At 40.2% G+C, this 23,692-nt stretch overlaps 2 protein-coding genes across 5 annotated transcripts in view; one reads left to right on the top strand and one right to left on the bottom strand.

The window, feature by feature from the left end:
* Positions 1–23,692, top strand: part of LOC126237147 (uncharacterized) — a 518,724-nt gene that overhangs the window by 240,902 nt on the left and 254,130 nt on the right. The gene's annotated exons all lie outside the window — the stretch shown is intronic.
* The window catches only part of LOC126237150 (uncharacterized), a 70,854-nt gene continuing 60,952 nt past the window's right edge, over positions 13,791–23,692 (bottom strand). The window contains exon 3 of the mRNA XM_049946995.1: positions 13,791–15,683. Coding sequence (XP_049802952.1) covers positions 15,343–15,683 — 341 coding nt within the window. The 3' untranslated portion in view covers positions 13,791–15,342. The remainder of the gene's footprint in view (positions 15,684–23,692) is intronic.

Below are 23,692 nucleotides of genomic sequence, written 5' to 3'. Positions count from 1 at the left end.
CCCTGTATAGTTCTCTTAATACTGACATGCCGCTGCCCAAATTTTCTAGTCTGTTGCGGAATTGCCAATTCATGACAAACAGTACTTTCACTGCTGTTTTAAGACATGTGTAATAACCTGTCCATCCCGAGATACGAAGATGGTAACTGATTACTGATACCGGTTATCGAGAACAAAGGTTATTGCAGTCAAACCTCGATATAACGAATTTTATGGGACCATGAAAATTAAATTGTTGTACCAGGGTTATTGTTAGAATGAGGTTTTCTTATCGTGACTCGGAACAAGGAGCCATGTTTTCGTGAGTGAGAAGTACATTACTGCAATAAGAAGTACATTACTGTCTTACTTTTCTGATGAAAAATGACAATAGAAGACAAATAATGAAACACATTTTGTTCACTTCATTTATTAATACTGTACCTGTAGAATATCTTACTTTTGTGTATAGAAAAATTCACTTATTTTCCTTTGTTTATTTTTGATTAAAGATTTTCTGGTGAATATTGCCTTTATCTCCTCTAACTGAATCAATTGCTGCGCTGAAACACTGGTGATTGAAGATGCTACTTGCTGAATGGTTTCCAACATGGTTTCCAACTGACCTATTAGCTCCATCAGAGGAAGAGGATTCACACTTATCACATCTCTAACATCGTCTGAATCTTAAGCAGGCGAATCACCCTTTAACTACTCGATCATAAATTTGTCGGATGATAGATTTGTCGGTATACCCTTCAAACACCAGGGATTGCCTCATCATCCACTGACAAGTGTTCAACTACTGGAGCATCTATGGTTTTACCGGTAATAAATCTCCAGATCACTTTGAATATCATCCTGCGTTACCTCATCCACCACAACATTCTCACCAACACCTTCACTTTCGGAAATTCTTTCATTTTTCCAGCAGTTCACAATCACATTCTGCTGTACACTGTTCCAGGAACTAGCAATCATGTCACAAGCCTGCTTCACAGTGAAACTGTAGAGATTATTACCTTTCTTTCAATGTTGACGATCATGTTTTGAACTAAACGTGAACGGACTTTTGTGTTAAAGTTCTTAATTATCCTCTTATCTAGTGGCTGTAGAATCGAAGTACAGTTGGGGGGGGGGGGGGGGGTAGTAGCAGCATAGTTCAACGTTCTTCAGCGCTGGCATGTTGTTATGCGCACTACAATTATCCACCAGCAATGTAATTTTTTTATTCTTCATTGCCATCTCTTTTATCAGGCGAAAGCAGCCCCGCACCAAAAAAGAGTAGACATCATCCATGCTTTTCGATTTGCTTGTAATTGACTGCAATAAAAGAAATCACATTTACAATACGACTGTAGCGAAACATTACAGCTGAAGCTATACTGTACTGAATCAACTTATAAATAAACGGAAGGTAAAATAAAGTGTATGTACCCTCTTACCTGGTAAGCTTATTACATTTTTGAAGCATCGTGGGTTTGCTGATCGTCCAATCATCAGTGGTGTAAATTTGTGTGTCCCTGACGCATTGCTGCAGAGAACAGTCAGGCGTACTTTAGACTGCTCCCCTCCTTTACACTTTTCTCCTCTAAAGACCATCGTCTTCTCTGGCATCAGTTAATAAAACTATCCCGCCTCATCTGCGTTGTACAATTTTTCAGGACTGTATTTTTCTAACAGTTTACACATGGTGTTTTTCCTCCAAAATTCCAAGTCACCTAAAGGTGCTTAATTTTTCTTCTCCAGGTATCACTTTAAAAATAATCCCATGCCTGTCCTTAAATCTTTACAACCATCCGTGACTTGCCTTAAAAGTAGAATCACCAAGCAACTTAGCGAAATCTAAGACTTTTTGACACCACATAAAAGAACCATTCTGCGCACCGCAGTGTAGCACTGTTCACATCATCAGCAGCAGCCGTCTTCGTTCTTTTTCTTGAAGAGCTAAATTTGCCACCTACAGAACTTTCTTATTTTTTTTATTTTTTTTATTTTTTTTATTTTATTTTTTTTTTAAGGGAATGTAGCTAACGTTGATTGCACAAGTCCATACTTCCTCGCCATGTCTACTTGTCCAAGTTCTAGCCATTTCCCAAACTTAGCGACATCCAAAGCGTTTACATCAACTAAAAACATTCCCAGATCGCAAAAAACACGGAGATAAACTGCGTATGAGCCCAGCAAAACACTTAAGTCTGCTTCTGAAGTTCAACAATGGACAAACGAAACACTTCATGGGGGTACTTTTGATCTGTCGTTGCAACTAAGCATGATTTTTTCACCGAACGCGTTTCGCTTTATTGAGGTGAAGCATCTTCAGTGGTCTGTAATTAAGTTATTTACATTTTGATTTGCTTTTTAGATCTAAAAACAATTTGTTAAGAATAGGTTGATTTGTACTTACGGTGATTTTTCGGCTGATTTCTTGCTTACATCGGGAAATGCCGTCTGCTAGCATATCGTTGGTTTTGTGTGTTAGACACTGATAATTTTGGTCTATTTTTTAGATGTTCTGCAGCACCATGCATTTCTCACAGCACACTTTTATGCACACCACTGTATTCTGTTTGTCTTTGTATTTCAAGTATGTGTTGCTGTTTGTGTTTTGTAGTGTTGCCAAACTTTGTCTTTGACATAAAATTTTTTAATTAGTTGTGTGTGTGTGTGTGTGTGTGTGTGTGTGTGTGTGTGTGTGTGTGTGTGTAATTCTATTTAAGTATTTAAGTGTGTATTCTGTTTAAGTATGTCTGTGTATTTATGTACTGTGTAAGAGCAGAGAAGGAATAGCAGTGGAGAGAATTTTTTTTATTTCTTTTTTTTATGGTAGAGGTAACCATGATTAGTTGGACATAAGTATATAGCAGTGTGATGGAGTGTGAATTACAGGAGAAGGTAAGGAGCGGGAAGTGAAATGAAACTGCGAGTAGGGGGGGGGGGGGGGGTTGTGGGAGGAGGTGGAGGATGGAAAAGGCTCATCGGATAGCACATCCTACTGCAGTTTACGAAGTCTATATGTTCGAATCCTGAAAGTGTCATGTATTTTTAAAAGTTTTACACTAAATTCGTAAATATCGTTAGCAAGAACTGATTGTAGCAGTTGTTTCTATTGTGAGAAGTATTATATACAGCTTGATATTAGTCTTAGTCTGAGAGACAGACAACAGAGGATAAATGCATTTACTTTGTGAACAAACGATTGACTTTTTTTCGGAATGCGTTGTTAGTAGTGAAGATACCACTGTACAACTAGGTGTTGAACGACGAAGTTATACGCAAAGATAAAAAGCGTGTACAACATACAAGTGATACAAAATTAAGGGCTGTGGTGTTTGTTAGTGGAAAGTAACGTTAGCGTCTGTAGCAGACTTGCTTCATCTTCATGTAAGACAATGGAACTGCAAAAGTTTAAACAATAAGGATCCTAGCCGGACAGTACGAAGGCAAAATCATTGTTCCTCGTAAAGTAAAAAGTGTCCTCACATTAACTAGAAAATATCTTTTTAAATAGTGATTGCAAATGTAAGCGCATGTGAACAGCAAGGAAAACAATAATATTCTGTTTTGTGATCGGTGTGGTGAAATCTTGTAATTGTAATGTGGTTTTTATGTAAGAGGAATGTCGAGTCGTTTTACAAATAGATTAAAATGTTCTTTCGGGTTAGATTCAAACCAGCAATCTATGAACAGGATCTTGTAAAATTACAGTCTACCGCTGTAACAACTGAGCTACCGAATAATTCGGGTGTAGTTGAGTAAACCGAAAATTTTCACTAGGAGTTTAATATTGTTAAATGGCGCTATCCTTCGTTGTGACATCGGGAGAATATATCTGGAAGGTAAAATATTGTCAGCTTCAGAGTGCAACACATTTTTAATTAAGTTAGTGAACTTGTGCATCGTCGTGGTAGCAATTTGCCATGCAACCACATTTTAAGCATCTTCTCATTCTCAGGAACACTCAAAAACAACATTTCAGGAGGTGATGTAATCGTGCAGTATCGTACTATACACCATTTGTATAAAAAGAAAAAAAAGGCATTATGAGAGTAGGAGCAGCGTGCTAGCCAGTGACGTCACAGGCATCACATGACTCGAATGGAGCATTTTAACGGGCTTTCAAATTATTTGAATTTAATTGCCCTTTTTATAGAAGAATACTGAGATTCAAGTGGACATAATTAAATCTTTTAAGACAGTTTCCAGAAAAGTCAAATACCCTATTATACGACTTGTTTTGGCTGCAGTTATGAGCAACAGCCTGCCAATGTGTGTGGCGCAATTGTCAGTAACTTCAATAGTCAACTCTGTAAGTACATGGAAGTTAGCATTGGAATGACGGGTTCAAAAATTTTGTAGGTGTTGAAGCTAAAAAGATTGCTTCTATCTCTAACCGAAGTATATCATGTGGCTTCAATTTTATAGCAGTGAGAGATATTTATTTCTGGTACTGACAAAATACTCGGCTTTGTTATGGAAGAAACGTTTTTACCCGATAGCATTCAAACCACTGAACATAAAAGGGTTACTGACTTGACCTGCCCGTATTGTGTATCCTCTTCATCGCAGAGTGTGGTTTAAACAACAGGATTGGATAAAAAAAAGAGACATGTAAAACTGTCGAACACGAACGCTTTCTTCGTAATTTATGCTCTCAAGCCTTCAGTATTCATCGCAACGATGATGCTCAGCTGTTACGACTTCGAATATATTTGCGATGCCGTGAGTTACACAGCCTCGAGACAAACACACATGTTTCTATCACTAATGCTTGCCTTATTTTGGTGAACTTTTAACATAAGTAGATAGTATATTTTGACAGCGTTTTAAATTCGGTCGATAATTACGCGAAATACGGAAAATCGAATTTTTCTTGGCGCTACGCTCAGCTGGTACAGGGTTCCGCAGTAAAATTTTAGTATTTATTTATTTAAAGTTTTTCAGCTCAGTATCGGACCAGAGAGCTTCTTTCTTTCAAGCCGTAAGTCGTCCAGGGTACACCTCGTGGGACAGTTGGGATATGATGTTTCGTTGTCTAGACTTCACCATAGTCGCATTTCTTATCTAATTCCTCTTTAAGGTCCCATTTAATTAGTTTTGTTTTGCTGGCACAACACCCGCTCTGATGCGATTCAGTGTTCTTCAAATCTTGCAGCTTGATGTGTTTATCTTTGTACTATGAATCTCTTGCGGTAGAATCGTGTAGGGATTTCGGATGCATAGAAAGCCTGTTCTTCGGTATCCGGGATTCCTGCCGCTGTATGTAGCTTCCCAAGTGACGCGGGTTTCATGCATCCTTTTGGCTTGTATTGACTTTTTTTTTGCATGTACGCATCTGGACCATACGGGACATGCATATTCCGCCGTGGAAAAGCAAAGTGCTGGGGCAGTTGTTCTTAATACAATTGGTCTTGCTCCCCAGTTACTATTCACTAGTTTCCTCAAGATGACGATCCTGGCGGCAACCTCTTCGCGGCTATTTGTAAGTAAGTCAGTGATCTGTTCAGCAAGACCCCCGGGTATGCTACAGGCTTTGCCTTTGTAGTCCAGGCTACTGCCACTCCAAGTGACGTTCAGCTTTGTGATTACTTGCTAAATAATTATCAGGGTTAGATTCACGCTTCCAGGTCTTGCTGTTGTACGAGTATCGTACCTTGGGATCATGAAGAAGGAATAAATTATTTGTTTCCGCCCACTGCTCTCGTATATGTCCATTCTCATTTGTATCTCAGTAGCCCCATGTGGAGTGGTGACAGTTAAAGTCTCTTAAAAGGAACGGTGTTTTCTTGTCCGTGAACTTTTGCGAAAAGGTCAGGCCGAGCTTTACTCCAGCGGGCTTTTACTCGTGATGTAGTAGTAAAGGTGCCACAGTCAGCATTCATTAATTGTATGTTGGTAGTTCTGTTGGTCAATTGTTATATGGCTATCTCACTCAGGTTTTGAGAAGATGTCGCTGCACTGGCTATACGCCCGTGCTTCGCAGCGGAAGTTAAAGAAGGGCCTTTGCATACCATCACTTTTTAGGGTTCCGTATCTCAATCGGTAACAAGGTACCCAAATGAGATGACTTATCAATGAATTTGTTTTCCTAGCCAAGAAGCCAAATACGAATGAAACCAGTTGAAAGAAGCCAAGTAATTTCGTTATGTTTTTAATTCACAAAGCGAAAGTAGAAAATGCGTGCATCTTAGCCAAGTAAATTCAATGTTTGTTAGTATTCGGGAAGATAAGATTGCGGCGCTTAATTCTGTCACTGACGTATACTTCCATAAATACTTCTTTCACCGAGGTAAAAAAAAGCTAAAAGCTATCTATTGGTTCTTTGGTGCGCTACGAAACTTACTGCGCTATCTATTGGTTTGGTATACTACGCCGTTACTAAGGTAAGCTCAGACAGTGAGCAGTGCCTTTTCTTCTTGCTTTTCCGGTAAATTGGAAGAATTGGCCGTGGTCTTTTATTGCAACACTTCCTAGGGACGTCGGCGTTATCTGATGAAGTTTTATTGTTCTCTAATCATAAGGAAATGCAAGTGAGGAAGGGGGGGAGGAGTATTTTGAGGTAATGCACGTGAGGATGGGGGAGGGGGGGGAGAGGCTTCCTTGTCTCACAGCTTTTTAGTAATATAGATGCTTTCTAAGAGAACAAAAATCTTCAGAAATGCTCTTGTGCCGTAGAAGTAGAATCTCGACCATTTAATATTAATATCACAGTATGTCACACTCAAATGAAACTCACTATATTTGGAAAATTGGAAAACATTGGATGACTTCGTCTATGATCAGGAAACCTCGGGAAAGGTTATTTTTATTGTGGCTGCAACGAGTAGAAATAGGAAAATTGACTTAAATAAGATCCGTCTGCCCTGTTTAAGAGCTGCAACGCCATCCATCAGATGTTTTTAGACTGGCGAACACTGTTAATGCCGTGCTATACTCATAGGCTCATCGTCGTCGATTGTTACTCGTTTGCAGGTAACATGTTCATCATCGTTGGTGCCGTTTGTGTTGTGTGCGTGTTGCTTCTAGTAATGGTTTTCGATTGCAAGTTTCCAATACTTAGTTGTCCTACTCATCGGCAATAAATTGGAGAAAGGCTGTGACTTCCGAAGATTCTAGATCGTCACATAGAACCTCACATAAGGATACGTGATTTACAAGTAAGTACACAAATCAAGCTTATATCATACAACAAGATTTTAAATTGGAGTTGTGAAACAAGATATTTCGAACTAACTTCTATAGAACTATTCATAGTTATCCACATTTTCATTTTCTGTACACTACACACACGGACCATACGAGTTGGCGCAGTGATAAGACACTGGATTCATATTCGGGAGGACCGTGGCTCCACTCTGTGTCCGAACATAGAGATTTGTATTTTCCATGGTTTCCCTAAATCGTTTAAGTCAAATTCTGGGATGTCTACTGTGAATAGGGCACTATCCATTTTCCTTCAGATGCTTCTCCGATGTTAGCCAGTGCTCTGTCTGTAATACCTCGCCATTGATAGGGCGCTTGAAGCTTAATCTTCATTCACGAAATGGTATCTTTCGTACTCTTACGCCAATGCTAAAATAATAGCAATTTTCGTGTTCAATCGTGCATCTTAAACGTTGCCATTAAAGGAGAACTAGCAAGTTTTTAGTTCGCTATTATTTGTTCTCCTGTTGTGTGTAGCATAATTGCTGACGCAGAAAATTGTGAATAAATGGCTGAACAAGTTGACGGCCGAGAGGAATAGACGAATTGCGATGCGTAAGATCGACAGCGAGCATTAGGGGGCCTGAAATAGGACTGTGCAATTGGAAAAGTATAATTCATCAAATTATCTATAAAATGAACTGTCCACCTTCTGTTTTGATTCTTTTTATTCGTAGACATTAGTCTAAAATTACTGCTTCACATTGACATGTTTCATATCATCCTGTACTGCACTGGTTCCCAACCTTACTGAGACTATTACACCTAAGTGCAATTAGGTATTGTCTTATACCCAACCCCCTCCCCCCACCATCAACAGCATTAGCGACTAACTAATCTTTAGAATGAAAAAGAATTTTCTTTGAACGCCTTTAGTTTTTATATTATAGAAAATAATGATATTTACTTTTCGTAAGTAGCCGGCCGGGGTGGACGAGTGTTTCTAGACGCTACAGTCTGGAACCGCGCGACCGCTACGGTCGCAGGTTCGAATCCGGCCTCGGGCATGGATGTGTGTGATGTCCTTAGGTTAGTTAGTTTTAAGTAGTTCTGAGTTCTAGGGGACTGATGACTTCAGAAGTTAAGTCCCATAGTGCTCAGAGCCATTGAACCATTTTTTTTATTTTATTTATTTATTTTTTTTTTCGCAGGTGTCTCATTAAAACCCCTAAAGAGTCAATGAGACAGTGCTACCTACAACTCCTCCTCCGAAAAGAAAGTTTACTATCCAAATCGATGGTAGATACTTATTACAAAAGGTGCTTCCTCAGCGCTTCTCTTCTTCCCAGTGACATTTGCTTCATTCACACCCTGCAGACCCAATTTAAAATTATCCAAGTGAAAGGGTGTACACTACACCTACTGCTTTGTGTACCATTAGATTCCTGGACTCCTTACCCATGAAATGGTAGTAATTGGAAGACGTCAGGCTGCTAGTGCTTTGCGTCTTGACTACTGCCGCACAGCAATGTAGTGGCCAGTACAGCTGTGTTGTCATCTCAGATCGTTTATTGTAGCGAAGTGAATAATGATGTAGTTTCTGGTCCATTGTGGAAACCACACGCAACTCGTAAAGGCATTTTCATGATATATTTAAGCATATATGAGTCAATTGTTCTAGCACAATGAATGATATGAAATCTGTATGCAGTAGAGTGGCTGTGTGAGGCACAAGGGAAATGCATGTTCATACATTTGTTTAAAAAGCTCTATCCTACACCAAATTGTCTCATGCGTTAATGCTAGTATTTGAGATAAAATGTAATCATTGGGAACTTACGTTAATCAGTATTGCAGTTATACAAAAGAGCGATGATAATAATAATGATCTTTTAAAAATAGTTCAGTTTCGAGATCCTAACACTACTGAACTTTACCGCTTATAAAACTCCATTTACCGCCGGGTTGGGAATCATTTCTTTTCTCTTTGCTAACATTACCATTCTTCGTGGGCGTAAATGTAAAAAGTCGATGACATGGTAAAACAGTATTTTTAGACATACGATCTTTCTAATAAGAATAGTGAGTAAATTGCTATTGGTAGATGACCAGTACATCGTAAAACACTCTCGTTTATTCTGGTGTAATGTAGATAACTTCCTTAAACTGTAGGAAACGTTTACCCATCGTAATGCACATTTCAACAATCATGTTAGTGCGGCTCTCTTTCGAAGGATTGATTACTCGGATTCGCAGTGTGTGGCAAATAATCATCTCCCTCTTCCCCTCTCCCACCCGTCTCTCTCTGTGCGCACGCAAGCACGCCGTAATTTCTCCACTGTTTGTGAAATCAGTTTATGCATATTGAAATATGTCTTGTTAAAGATAAATTATTAACGTAAAGCCAAAGTCAGTGGGTTTATGTTTCAGGTTTTGTGCGAAATGTTGATGTTCACTTGGTGGTTGTTTCAACTGTGCTGCTGAAATATGACGCAAAATGAAGGCTCCGTAGTGGATTGCAAGACGAGAAAAGTCATATTTTGACACCGACGCCGATAGGGTTATTTGCTCGTTTGGAGACGTATGTTCACAAAACCGCGAGGTTCCGGCTGTGATAAAATCATTTGCTACTAGAGCCATCGTTTCCTTTGAATTGTCTCTTTATTGTTGAGATGTAGACTTCCAACCAACCATAAGAAGACTGACCAATTTTAACCATATAGAAAGAAAAAGTTCACAGTTGCGTCCCTCCTGACCACATGAGAGAACAGAAGAAGAAGAAGAGGAGGAGGAGGAGAGCAGTGTTTAACAACCCGTCGACATCGAAGTCATTTGAGACGGAGCGCAAGTTCGGATTAGGGGTGGATAAGGAAGGAAATCGGCCGTGCCATTTCAAAGGAACCATCCCGGTATTTGCGTGACGCGATTTAGGGAAATAAATCTGGATAGCCGGACGCGGGTTTGAACCGTCGTCCTCCCGAATGCGAGTCCAGTGTGTTAACCACTCTGCCACCTCGCTCGGTGAGAGAGCAGAATATTGCACAACAGCACACGAGGACGGTTACGGTGAGCGACCCCGTTCTGCTTGCTCGTGGTTTCTCGCAGTTCCAGGAAACTAGTTTACGGATTCCTTCCATAGTACGCTCATTCCTAAACCATCTAAAAAAATTGGCGCTGTTGGCCAAATTCTTAAACTGCTTAGTCATTTTTTTAAAAGTAATTGCAATTGCAGTTTTTCATGGTACTCCAAGGATACAGTAGCTACAATTAAGTAAATGAAAAGCCGTATGCGGTTCTTCACTATTTAAAGTCGTAATCTGTTATCTGATTTTCTTTGAAATCGTGTGAAATGTGTGAAACGTGATGTACATTACAGAACAAAGGTGGAATGAAGTTCTACTACACCACATTTATTGGAAATGGACGACTGCACTAGTAGCTCAGGTGTGTGAAAAATCGGCAGAGGGGTTAGTGTTAACTTTCCTTATCTTGAGTTAACACCGAAAAGTTGTCACGAATATTTTTCTCTCTATCGTCTCATTTTCGATTTGGCAATTGGTTGTGAGAGATTTCGATGCCTTTGCGACTAACGACATTAAGGAGGTGAGTGCAGGTTGAACATTTCGTTGAATATGTGCCTACGCCTAGTAAAAGCTTGAGTCCATATTCAACGAAGTGTTCTGCTTGCATTGCGACGTTTCTCATCTCTATAAAGACATTACTGTATATGTACTGGTACTTACGTGTTCTAGGCGCTTCAGTCCGGAACCGCGCTGCTGCTGCGGTCACAGGTTCGAATCCTGCCTCCGGCATGGATGTGTGTGATGTCCTTAGATTAGTTAGGTTTAAGTAGTTTGAAGTCTAGAGGACTGATGACCTCAGATGTTAAGTCCCATAGTGCTCAGAGCCATTTGAACTTAGGTGTTCATCTGTCTGCCAGTATTAAATGCCTGGTGGGCAATGTAGGGGAGTTAGAATTTGAGAACTTTTTGTTGGCGAAATCATTCCAGGACACTGAAAAGTAACTTCGCACCAACTCCTAAAATTAATTTATTAGGTTACAATGGAAATGAAAGTTGCCTGTACTGTAATCCTTACATTCAAGTCACTTCATTGAAGTGCTCATAAATATAGTGTCCCAAAGTCCCCTCTCAGCAGGATCAGTGGGTAGACCTCTCGTGTCTCCCGTGCTAGCAGGTCGTAATTTAGACGACAAACTAAATTTCCTTGATGTTGAGTGAACTACTCTTTGTAAAGCTGGCATATCCATAAAATGATCTATCTAGGAAGGTGTAATTGGCTTTTGGTTTCACATTTTTGTTTTCGTAATGTCATCCAACAGAATTGGAATGCTATCACGCTTATCGAAAAATACCCAACCCACATACCTATTACAAATTAGTTTCCTCGTGTGTACTGTGTTTCTGTAAGCTCCGCCCTTGCACTTGTGTTTAGACAGATGCATGCTTTCATTTCGTTCGTCACAATTTCTTCTACAGATTTTGATATCCTATATCAATTAACACGGTTACAGTGTTTCATCATGCTACAGTTTACTTCCTAAAGCAGCATACTGTATTCATGACAAATTACCAACAGTACTTACCGCGTAATGATGTCATCTTAATGTGGCCCATTCCTGTCAGTGTTCCTTCCGTTACCAAATTATTCGTAAAAAGCAAAACTGCCTTCAAACACAAATCGTTATTTTTATTTCCATACGTAATGCATTTCATTTTCAGGTTCTTAACCAGCCTAAATATCTCTCTCTCTCTCTCTCTCTCTCTCTCTCTCTCTCTCTCCCTCCCTCCCTCCCCCTCCCTCTCCCTCTCCCTCCCTCCCTCCCTCCCTCCCTCCCTCCCTCCCTCCCTCCCTCCCCTGTACCTGTTATACATTTCATACGTTGAAGCATTACTTAGATAAAACACAGTAGGGCTTTGGTAAAAAAATGTTATACTAATAATAATAATAATAATAATAATAATAATGGATATGAAACATCCAACATTCCACATAACACCTTCACATTGTTTTTTCCTTCGTTTTTCCTTTTCTATAAATACTTACCACCAAGCTATGCATAGCACAACACTAACACCTCCTCCTCTTTCTGAGCTCAACACCTCACTCCTTATAGAGGGATGCTGACTCAGTTTTTCAGGATAGCAAATTGGAAGTTGTGGTACAGAAAATGGACCAGAGATCACCAGTGTGTGTGTGTGTGTGTGTGTGTGTGTGTGTGTGTGTGTGTGTGAAGTGTTACGAAACAATGTGTGTATAGTGTGTGCAGTGACTTCTAGTGAGATATGAGTTAACAGTGTTGCATTACATTATTTAATAGGTTATTTGTAAAAGAAAGTATTGTATACCAGGAGTAAATCTAATGTTTTTCTCTAACTAGAAGTCTGTAAATGTATGTGTGTACGAATTAGCTTATTTTAAATTGGTCTAATCTTGTAAATACTTTGACATGTCCCATATCCTTGTAAAAAGAGATCTACGGATGAATAAAGCAGCAGCAGCAGCAGCAGCTGCTGCTGCTGCTGCTACTACTACGACTACTGCTACTACTACCACCACCACTACCACCTGAGGAAGAGCTCGAAATGCATCGCGAAATAATGATAGAAAAATCACAATTTCTATTTGAAAGCAATTTGTTTACTTTTTTCTGCCTGACATGAATCCCATCGAACATTTATGGGACATAAGCGAGAGATGTGTTCGTGCACATCATCTTGCACCGGCATTACTTTCACAATTATGGCCGGCTGTAGAGCCAGCATGGGTTAGTATTTCTGCAGGGGACATCCAACGATGCACTATGTCGGCCAAAAGGGTCTCCGACACGGCGTTAGGAGGTATCCCATGACTCTTGTCATCTAAGTGTATTATGAAGGACGTTGTATCAAATCACTGTTCGCCGATCCGCATTTAGATTTTCCGTAATTTCCCTGTATCGCTTAAGCTGCATGTAGAGGAGGGTCCTTTGAAAGAGACGACCGATTTCAGTTCCTGCCCTTCCCCGAACAGAGTTTATGCTCCGTCACTTAACAACCTCTTTCTCGATATTAATCTTCCTTCCTTTTTTTCCTTTCGTATTTCTCAGAGGATAGCTATAAAAAAATTAAGATGACTCGGACTGATGGACTTGTCCTAGTCAGAGTTGTTTAGTTTCTGCTGGCCTACGTGATATAGTAATGCACTGTCACATTTAATGCGAGTAACTGAGCGAAAATCGCATATTTTCTCAAGGTGACAGACTGTTCTGTCATTTGCAGATACAACTGAACGCCTGTATGTACATTTATTGTATCCCTTACATATCTGGTGCCTTAACAAAATACCCTAATAGTAGTAAGTTCGCTTATTAAAAATCATGAATGGTTTGGATTCAGTTACTACTTTAGCACATTGATGAGAACGTTGTAAATTACAGGCAACTTTGGTGTTTATAATTTTCATAAAAAGGGATCAAAACATGAAATGACATTTCGTAGCACGGAACAACGTCTTAACGTATTTTTGTTTTTATTAATGTACGGATCTATCTTAGAGCTGTATGTTATTTATACATAAGTAACAAACATATGGCAGTCTGTAGGTCATTGTCTACAACAACTTAATATAATTATTGTAACTCATTATTAAATATTTATAAGCGGATGAACGTAGTAAACCATCTTTATTGTCATGCAAATATTGCCTAAATGAAAACACAGAGTATTAGTTAGATTTTTATGTACAGTTTGGTGGTAATTAAAAACATAAAAGACCTTATGAAATGGCCCTGTAAATCAGGATTTTTAAACCTCTAGAAAATAAGACTTAAATCTTCTTAAGCAGTTTGTACTTTGAAATAAAACGACATGACGGTATCTTCTGGACTTCTTTGAAAGACATCTGCTACATTACTTTCGCAAGTCAGTTGAGCGCAGATCTGTTTTCACTTCATGACAAGAAGAGCACATTTTGTCTAAGAAAAATACATATGGCATCAACCACCTTTTCGAGGCCGCAGATACTGTCCAAATCTGTAATTGAATAGTGAGGTACTCATACTGCCTTGCCAAAAAAGTATAGAAATATCAATTGAATTGTACGGTCCCTTCTACCTGAGCAAAAATATTTCTCTTCCTCCACCTGAAGTTCATGATGAATAGCATTTTACCTTTCGAGCTGTGTAAATGAGTTGTACAAAATTAGATTCGATGTTGTTACATTGTAGTAACGTAAAGTGCGCGATTAAAAGATGAATCGTCTCAGCATCGTTTGAATACGCTGTCAGCTTATACCGGCGTCCACGTGAATATAACTCTGCCAAATGAAGTTTGTACGGGAAGGACAGTGATAAATTGTGAATTATTAAAGGCGTAGTGTGCCCAGATGGCCTAGATGTATAATGTTTCGCATATCTCTGGAAAGAAAAATATCGACTATCATATGTGATACTTAGTGTTAAGCGCTTCCTTTGCTCTTAGTGCATAAATATCTTTGTCAATTGCCGAGCGAAATGTAACGCTGTTCAAGGCTACTTCGTTACCAGGGACACACTGCACTTGAGGAAACTATTTCGTATTATGTCACAGTCTAATTTTACACACAGCAGGTGATACCTATTTACGGCACTTTAAACACTTGTCTTTACTACTGGAAACCCTGAATATCAATTTGGTTAAGTCACTAAACTGTAGTAAATGGTGAAGTAATTATTGCTACAACTGAAAATTTGTTCTCAAACAAAATTTTATGTCAAGACTGGTCTCTGGTACTGAACACATTAAATTACTTGATAAGTTCGTTTTTAGTGTTCGAACCCAGGCTCCAGTCACATAAGGTAATCTTCTACACTTCTTTGGCATGGTGGATTATGATCACACTGCACTTTTCTGCAGAAACAGGGCTTCATGTCTAGCATTACAAAGCTAAGAACATCATGAAGACGTACTGCTCTACTGTTCAAGTACAACCTGTTGATGTCAGTGAACACTTTTTCCCTATACTCTGGACTGCAACGTTGATTTTCTGCTCACTGCTCCCACTACATTGCATTGCTCAGAAATTTTGTTGTTTGGTAGAGGCCTCCTCTATCCATGTATTAACCGCCTGTAGAAATGAACTAGACGGTAAAGCCACAACGAACTGTGTTGTATAACAAACAACATTTATAGTTTATTATTTACTTCGCGAAGCGAGAAAACTCGCGCTGCTACGAGAATGCTAGACGAAGATATTCTCGAGTAGCTCCTTAGTGATGATGCGGTGCGGCCGCGTGGGGCTCTCGGCACGAGGCTTGCCGTACAGCCGGCTGTTGATGGCGTACAGTTTAGGGCTAAGTTCGCAGCGCACGTTAAACCACCAATCGCAGGCTAGCACGGCTTGCTGGAACTGAGTGCCGTTGGGACACAGGAAGGAAGCTTGCCGACCGTCCACGTCGCAGTAGTGCCAAGCTTGGCACCGCGTCTCCACGTCGGCGAAGAACCCAGGGAACGGCTGGTCATCACAGTAGAAGTTAGTGTACGGCACCAAGCCCAAGATGGGGTAGTCAGTGCCTGGACGACCTGCGGGCAAGAAGAAAAATCGCTGGTATCAAATGTGGTACGAACATCATGTAGCTAAGCGAAAATGTTTTAATGGGAAGGTAGAGCGTCACTAACAAACTTTCCATTGTCATCGTTGGGGGCCAGAAGACTGATAGGACGTACGGGCCATTTTGATACCTCTGTATGCTTTAGGGACTTACAGTACACATAAGGAAACAGTGTAATTGAATGGAACGGGAAATAAGACAGTATTTTTAACATCTTCGGTTTGAGAGCGAAATAAAATGACCAAAGATCACACTGTCTGACAATAAATAGGTGTCAATAGGAATGCAGGGAGAGTTCTAGATTTAAAATGGTTCAAATGGCTCTGAGCACTATGCGACTTTACTTCTGAGGTCATCAGTCGCCTAGAACTAAGAACTAAGTAAACCTAACTAACCTAAGGACATCACACACATCCATGCCCGAGGGAGGATTCGAACCTGCGACCGTAGCAGTCACGCGGTTCCAGACTGAAGCGCCTAGAACCGCACGGCCACACCGGCCGGCTTCTAGATTTAAATCTAGAACTCTCCTTGACTACCTACTAACATCAACTCCTCTATGGCGATTTTATAATTTGAGGCTGACACTGGTCATTTCGGAGCGCCGTTGTTAATGTACAACTGGTACTCGGCAGTTATGAGTGCTTCTGCGACTGACACAAGTCACGCCAGTGAAGTGGTGTGTATGTGCCAGTTGTATGGAATTAATACATTAGAACTAAGTAGACGTAGAGACGTGACAGAAAGTCAGAAAGGAGCTGTAGTGTTTGGAATCAATGTCCGTACCATAATGAAGTAGTCAGATTTGTTGATACATCATCGCGGACTCTCCAACCTGTCTACGTGGGATGGTGCACCACTCTCATAGGCATGTAACAAGGTGTATGGCCGTAGAAAGTTTCAGACCGACAGGGACCGAAGACGAGACGGACAGAAGACGAATATCACCACATACCAATGACAATCGGTTTGAAAACCTGACAGGAATTTCCAGAATCAGCTTTTATCATGCAGCGCACTGTGTCCTGATTTGAAACGTGTCAGATGAAAACTGTGTGCCGGGTCCCGACTCGCACCTGGGACTTCGCTTTTCTCGGTAAGTGCTCTGCCGCAGGACCGATCGAAACACGATTCACGAACCACCTTCACAGCTTAAGTTCCGCCAGGACCTCTTCTCCTACCTTCCAGAATTCACAGAAGTTCTCCTGCATACCTTGCGGGTCTAGCGCTCCAGGAAGAAACGAAGCAACCCCATAGGTTGTGGCTAAGCCGTTTCTCCGAAATATCCTTTCTTCTACGAGTCCAACCCCGCAAGGTATTCAGGAGAACTTCGGTGAAGTTTGGAATGTAGGGCAAGAGTGGAAGTTAAGGAGTGTCGGCGGGTCCTGAATCGTGCTTGAATGGCTCAATCGGTAGGGCACTTTTCGGGGTAAGGCAAAATGTGTGGAGGGTGTAGTTGAGGCCGGAGGTGGTGTTTTGGGGGCGTTTTTTGTACCATGATTTCGGTCTACTAATTTAGGTTAAGTGAACATGAAACTGGATGTAAAATAACACTTACGTGTCACTTCTTTCACTGTAGTGCTCCGTATTGCGGCCTTTCGAAAGGCTCCAAGGACTGAGTGGCAGTACATAAACCAAGGATGATAACATGAACACCCGCTGCTGATTACAAAAGTTCATAGAAGGGTGAAATCCGAAGGTCCCGTGAAATGTGTAAGAGTGTAATGTGATTCCACGAATTTCGTTGCTACTGTGGTACTTACATAAAAAATACAAGAGTGGCCTAAAAATTTCTAAGCCTCGCCCATGTATATCGCAGCACTAGGCGAGTGATTTGTTTTTCACCGGGAGGTTGGTACTACTTTCGGTAGGCCCTGTGTGACATTGCAAGTATTTACGTTCAGCAGTTAGCTGCAAGCAGCTGTTTGAATTGAACACGGTGTGTGAAATATCAGAAATAAAGAAAATCCAATACCGTCCAATGATAAAGATTTTCCTAAAAGAAGTTTTGATGCCATCAGAAATTCGTTCGAGATTAATAAATGTTTATGGTGAAACTTCTCTTTCAATTTCCACTGTAAAAACATTGGCTCCAGAATTTAAACAAGGGCGCGCACGTGTCCTAAATGATCCACATTAAGATCATTAGATAAGTGCAACCACACTGGGAATAGTTGAAGACGTACGATATTAGCTTGGATGCTCCGCTTACGAAGGTACGTGAAGAATCCAAATCAAATTACAAATTGAAGGGATTTTAAAAGAACTTGTCGACTACGTTTTAGTGTGAGGAAGCTTTGTGCAAGATAGATGTCGCGCTATCCCACGGCACGTCAGAAACTAATTCGTACATCTTCTGAACAGCGTTTGGCGCATTTTTATAAAATTACAAGTGATTTTCTGCGTCGGTATGTGACAGTGAATGAAATTTGATTTCATCACTGCACATCAGAATCAAAACAGCAGTCGAAGCAGGAGACAGAAGCCGGTTCTTCAGTTCCAGAGAAGACTAAGAAGACGGCAATGATAAAAGTCACTACACATGTGTTTGTAGGTGCGAAAGAAGTTAAGTAACTCCCTCCAAAAGGTAAAATAATAATTAGGGAATATTATCCTAACCTTCTAACGGACCTGGTTGCGAAAATTCGGAAAAAAGAGACCTGCCAAGTAGGAAAAAATTTATCAATACAATTTTACTCCCTTCAAAACTCGTCTTCCTTGCAGGCCAGCGTATTGTGTTCAACCAACAAACGACTGCAGCTGTAGAGTATCAGCATATCCACAGGAACACAACAATGATATGGAATGTCACTGTACGAAGTGTATAATGTTAAAGAAGATTATATTGAAATTTAAAAAGTTTTTGAAAATATGAGTTCTCATTTTCACTGTCTTCCGATGGATGGGTGATCATTGAAGATAGTGAAGTGTATCAGAGCGCGGTGGGAAGCCATTCAAACAGAACAGCTTACTTTCAGCGTTGCTTCAGAAACGTTTCCGCAACTTTTAAGTCGATGACTCATAGAATTCTGGCATGTTGCTGAAAGAAGCGGAGACCTTCGCGGTATTAAGTCATATCGCAAGATTTCCGCCCCATGGTTACGTGCTGGGCCGTGCGTGACTACACTACCTTTATTTCTGATAAATTCACGATGTAGCCTTGGATACAACGCATGGCAAGAGAAAGCTTCACCGACGGTAGAAGTTTCTTCTGACACATTTTGTAAGAAGGAAGAGGTAGCAAGTGCAACAAAAGGATAGAGTTTTCATAGTGTTAGAAGTCCGGCCATCTGCTCATGAGGCAGCCACTACAATATAATCGGATGAAAACTTATTTGAGTATAGCGTCAACCTCCTGATAAAGTTTCATGCTGAATACGTCGAAACTCCCTTATTTAGATGCCATGTATTACATGCGCCTTGTCAGTTGACAATCGTTTGTGACTTCGAGGCTTAATCTAGATCTAGGACTCAAGGACAGTACCAACTTAATGTAACCTCCTCCATTGGAAACACTTCCCGAGGAAAAAAAAATTAGTTAACCCGTCGTTTGGATTTCAGGTGATAACTGTTGAGTTCCTTAAGAATGGATGGGAGATGAGGTGGTTCTTAAGTCAGAGTGGGCTGAGGACATAACCACATCTCAAAATACCATACCGAGAAACCATTGTGTTCAAACTATGACTTTTTTACATTACTACAGTTCGTTATAAAAGCCGTTGACTGTTGTTCATCCTTAAATTTAACAATGTAACGTGTAATTATTCCGCCTAAAAATGTTACAGATTAACTGCAATTATAACTCGCCATCTTGTTGGGTGATCGAATGAAATTTATCTACATCTGTACTTTTCAGATGACTTTTTCTTGCAAGTGACCTTAATAATGGCTGTTTTTGCCAGCTTTATTTCATACTGTACGAGTATAGAGAAGAAAATTACGCCACTTACCTTGATTTGTAATTATCTTATGATTGTTGTGAAAGTTCCCGTAGAAGCAGGAAATTCATTTTTAAATCTGTCTTAAATGTTGCCCGTCTTTATTGCGACGCAACACTGTGGAAAGCAGTCATAGTTGTCCGTGTTCCCTTTTAAGTCACTAAATCGCCGCGCTACAGCTTCACATCGATGATGCGTTTGTTTAAAGATTTATTAGCGCGTAATCGGACCCGTTCAACATCCTAAGTTCTTAAAGTGCAAAAAAAAAAAAAAAAAAAAAAAATTGTCATGAGTACGGTTTAAATTTTATGAGGAGACCAGAGTTTGCAATACTTCTATACTTCATGGAATTTGTGAGTTCATTTCGCTCCATAAAGAATCACTCGTTAACACATAGGTGATCGATCGGCATTTTAAAGTTTATAAGCGCGTTATCTGGTGCCTCTGAACATAATCGGATGATGGTTCGTACGCACACTGATTACCTTGCCTTAATTTTTGTCGGCGAGTAAGACGTCACTCACTGCAGGAAATCCAATAGCTTTTTACATGTCCTTTAGGTGTACTTAAATTGTTGCCAAGGTGATAGTCTTCTTGTGGAAGTACACGAAATTGTGTCCTAGCCTTATTGTACTTTAATATAGCCGGTGTTTAGCCATTCGCATTCACTTTTTCAGCGGATTTCCCAAGATAGCGAGTGTGTTGGTTAAGTATGCAGTAGCTTTGTACACAAAATGCGAAATATTCCCATGTTGTTTCTTCCGTCTTCACTGTACGTGAATAAATATCCATTCGAGTGCGTAAGTGTCCCCCCCCCCTCTCTCTCTCTCTCTCTCTCTCTCTCTCTCTCTCTCTCTCTCTCTCTCTCTCTCCCCGAAATTGTAGTTTGGAAGGAATCCTTGCAAATATTTACTCCATGTATACGAGGTGTAGGAATAGAAGAAATTATTTCTCTTTTCAGTACAACGATAAACCAGTCCAAAGTTGCAAATTTTGACTTTTTTTAATCTACTCGATGACTAGTTTCGGGCTGAGACCCATTTTCAAATCATCGTAACATAGTCAAAAATGTACAACGAACAGGTACTGCGCATACAGGTAACATCTTCGGAACTACCATTTTTGACCATGTTACGATGACTTAATAATGGGTCTCGGCACGAAACTATTCATCGAGTGAATAAAAAAAAAAGAAAGTTTACAACTTTGGACTGGTTCTTTGTTGTACTGATTAACAGAAGTTGCTGACCCACAGATACTCCAGCATGCTGGAAGCTAGCAAATATTTCTCTTTTGCAGTATACAGTTTGTTCGAAGAGAAAATGTTGAGGCAAGGGAACGATAATCCTATGTAATTCTAATCCCACGTGAATGTAGGTTAACTGGAAAACACAGGAAATAGGTGGAAAGTTGTTTTCCTTGAGTGCACATATTAGCTGGGAAAGTTTTGTTGTACTGCCAAGGTAAATCAAATGCGTTTTGCTGATTACTTGGCCGTTAGGTGAACGTGCTTGTCTGTAAGACTTAAAAGAATCTAGTGCAGTTGAACGTATTAAATTTGTGTTAAAGTGAAGTCGATTCTGGACTACCATGTTATGTGAAAGCAGGCTTTTGAATTGAAGATGCGTTTTGGAAGTATTGTGAAAGATATTCACTACCCTAGAGTTACTAGAGTCGAATGGTTGTTATCCTACAGACGTTGGAATTTAAAGCATAAAACGGAATTCCTTCGCCCATTAGCTTCCTAAAGCATTTTTATGCAGCAGATTAATCTAAACGAGTGGTTCCCATCCTTTCTCAGATCATTACCCGTGAGTGCATTCAGATACTAGCTAGCCCGCTCACCCCTTCCTCCCACTATCATCAACATTAGCGCCCAACTAAACGTTAGAAAGAAAAAGAATTGTTTTGGAACATTTTTATTTTTATAATTACGAAAGGTAAATGGTATTTAATTTTTTGTAGAAACTTTATATGAAGTTGGAGCAACACTCAGTGCAGTGGGAATGCTACCTATAATTCCTCCTCAGAAAAGAAAGCTAGCTGTCCACACTGATGGTAGGCACTTGTTACAAAGCATTCTTACTCTGCACCACTCCTGTCTCTAGCGACCCCTGCACACCCACACTGTGGACACCATTTAAAATTAAACAAGTTATTGTTTATAAATCATTTGATTGTTAGATTACTTGCCTCTGAAATCGTATAAATTGGAAGTCGTCGGCCTCAGTGCTTTGTGTCTGGCTGTGTGTCCGTATATTTCACTTTGTAGCCAAAACTACTCACTGAAAGTCAATGCCATTTACGCATAGCAGTAGCCTTAAGTTTCGCATTGTTCACTATGGTGTTTTGGTCGCGGTAGGTGGAAGTGGACACCCAATCGTAGGTCGCTTAAAGTAAATGCAGGAATGGTCCCTTTGCAAAGGCCACGACCGACCTTGTACTTCATGATTTCCCCAATCCTAGTTTCTACACCGTCACTAATGATCTCGGTGTCGACTGCACGTTAAATCCTAATCTTCCTTTCTCCCTATCTGCCTCTTATTACTATCATTCGTGTAATGCGATTTCTGTTTTTGATATTAGTAAACAATTTTAAGGTAATCTACGAAAGTGAAAGATCCGCTCGTTGCAGTTCCGGAAGTTCCAGAGCACTGGTGGCAGCATGAGAATCGTGTCCTCGAGATACAAGTGGGTTACGGCCAACGGCGGCAAAAAGACAAGTTGCAATCCAGAGGTCACAGTCCAGTTGCCACGGCGTAGTTATAAGAGAAGTATGGAAATCTTAGTTCCTGCGGTATCTCTCCTCCGTTGGCTACGAATTGTCCACCATACATTTAATTCCACGAAGTATTTATATGGGCCTCCAGAGAACAAATTTTCATTCGGTTACTTGTGATGGATACCAATAATTGAAAAACAAAGTGTGCGAGAAAGAGGTAGCGTACGGTCCGTTATTAAAAATTGAGCACAGTCGCAGCTAGTGACATTTAAATGTTAGTCACCTTTTAATGCGACAGTGCTTCTCATAATCAAACAGTGACTCGCCTTTTGAATTTTGATTTGTAATTTTTAACAATTTTTTGTGTTGTACTCACTCACGATCATTTGTTTAATCAGAACATTTCAGTGTCATTCCACTTGATAGAAAAGAAATTGTGTGTTTGCTAAACCTGAATTCTAGTCCAGTACCACAAAAGTTGCTATGTTTTCACCGAAATTGCTGCTTAATAAGCACACTCATTCAATTCTTATATGGAATACTGTCAAGCAGCTGATTCTCATTATATTCGGATACCACTATCCTTGCTGTCGTGTCTCATTTGCCCACCATCGACTTATTCAGCTGTACACATTACATGCAAATTCGCCACGTTATCTGTTTCTGTTAGTTCTTTCCCTTAGCGAAAATAAATAAATAAAAAAGACGACTTCTACAGCAATTCGTCACGGCTTGCACAGCAATTGAACAAAGCGCTATTCAGGTGGTCGAATCAGTTTTCACAACGGACAAATTTAATGCTCTCGTATTTTCTTTTAATCACGTTGCGCGGCTCTACATATTAAATGTTGATGTAACTAACATCGCTGTCTTGTGGATTTGATACCCATCAGCTACGTAATGTCTCTTTCCCCCCCCCCCCTCCCCCACGATTCGTTATGAATGGAAACCTCATTGTCGTAATCTGTTATGGCATGCATATGATGTTTTCCGTTATCGCTTGTGTAGTGGCGCATGTTTCCAACAATTAAAGATACTTCATCTAAAACGCGCACGAATCTGTAATCGTTCGTGTAGCTGTCTTCAACAGCTTTCGATGGGCAATTTTACCTTGTGTCGTTGACTTTGAATGAATTATTTTTCAGTACTTGCCGCTGGTACCTGTGTTGAAAGAAAACAACCATTAAAGTTAAAGGTTCCATCGAGATATAATTTGTTAGAGGCGGCGCCGTTGCTCAGCCGAAACGGGATGATTTGTGGGCTGCGAGTTGAGACAGTTAGCCTGCATTCACCCAAAACGAAACAGGGAAACCATGAGAA

Source organism: Schistocerca nitens, chromosome 2, assembly GCF_023898315.1.
Source record: "Schistocerca nitens isolate TAMUIC-IGC-003100 chromosome 2, iqSchNite1.1, whole genome shotgun sequence".
In the NCBI taxonomy this organism is placed as follows: domain Eukaryota; kingdom Metazoa; phylum Arthropoda; class Insecta; order Orthoptera; family Acrididae; genus Schistocerca; species Schistocerca nitens.
This window is presented reverse-complemented; position numbering and strand designations above follow the sequence as displayed.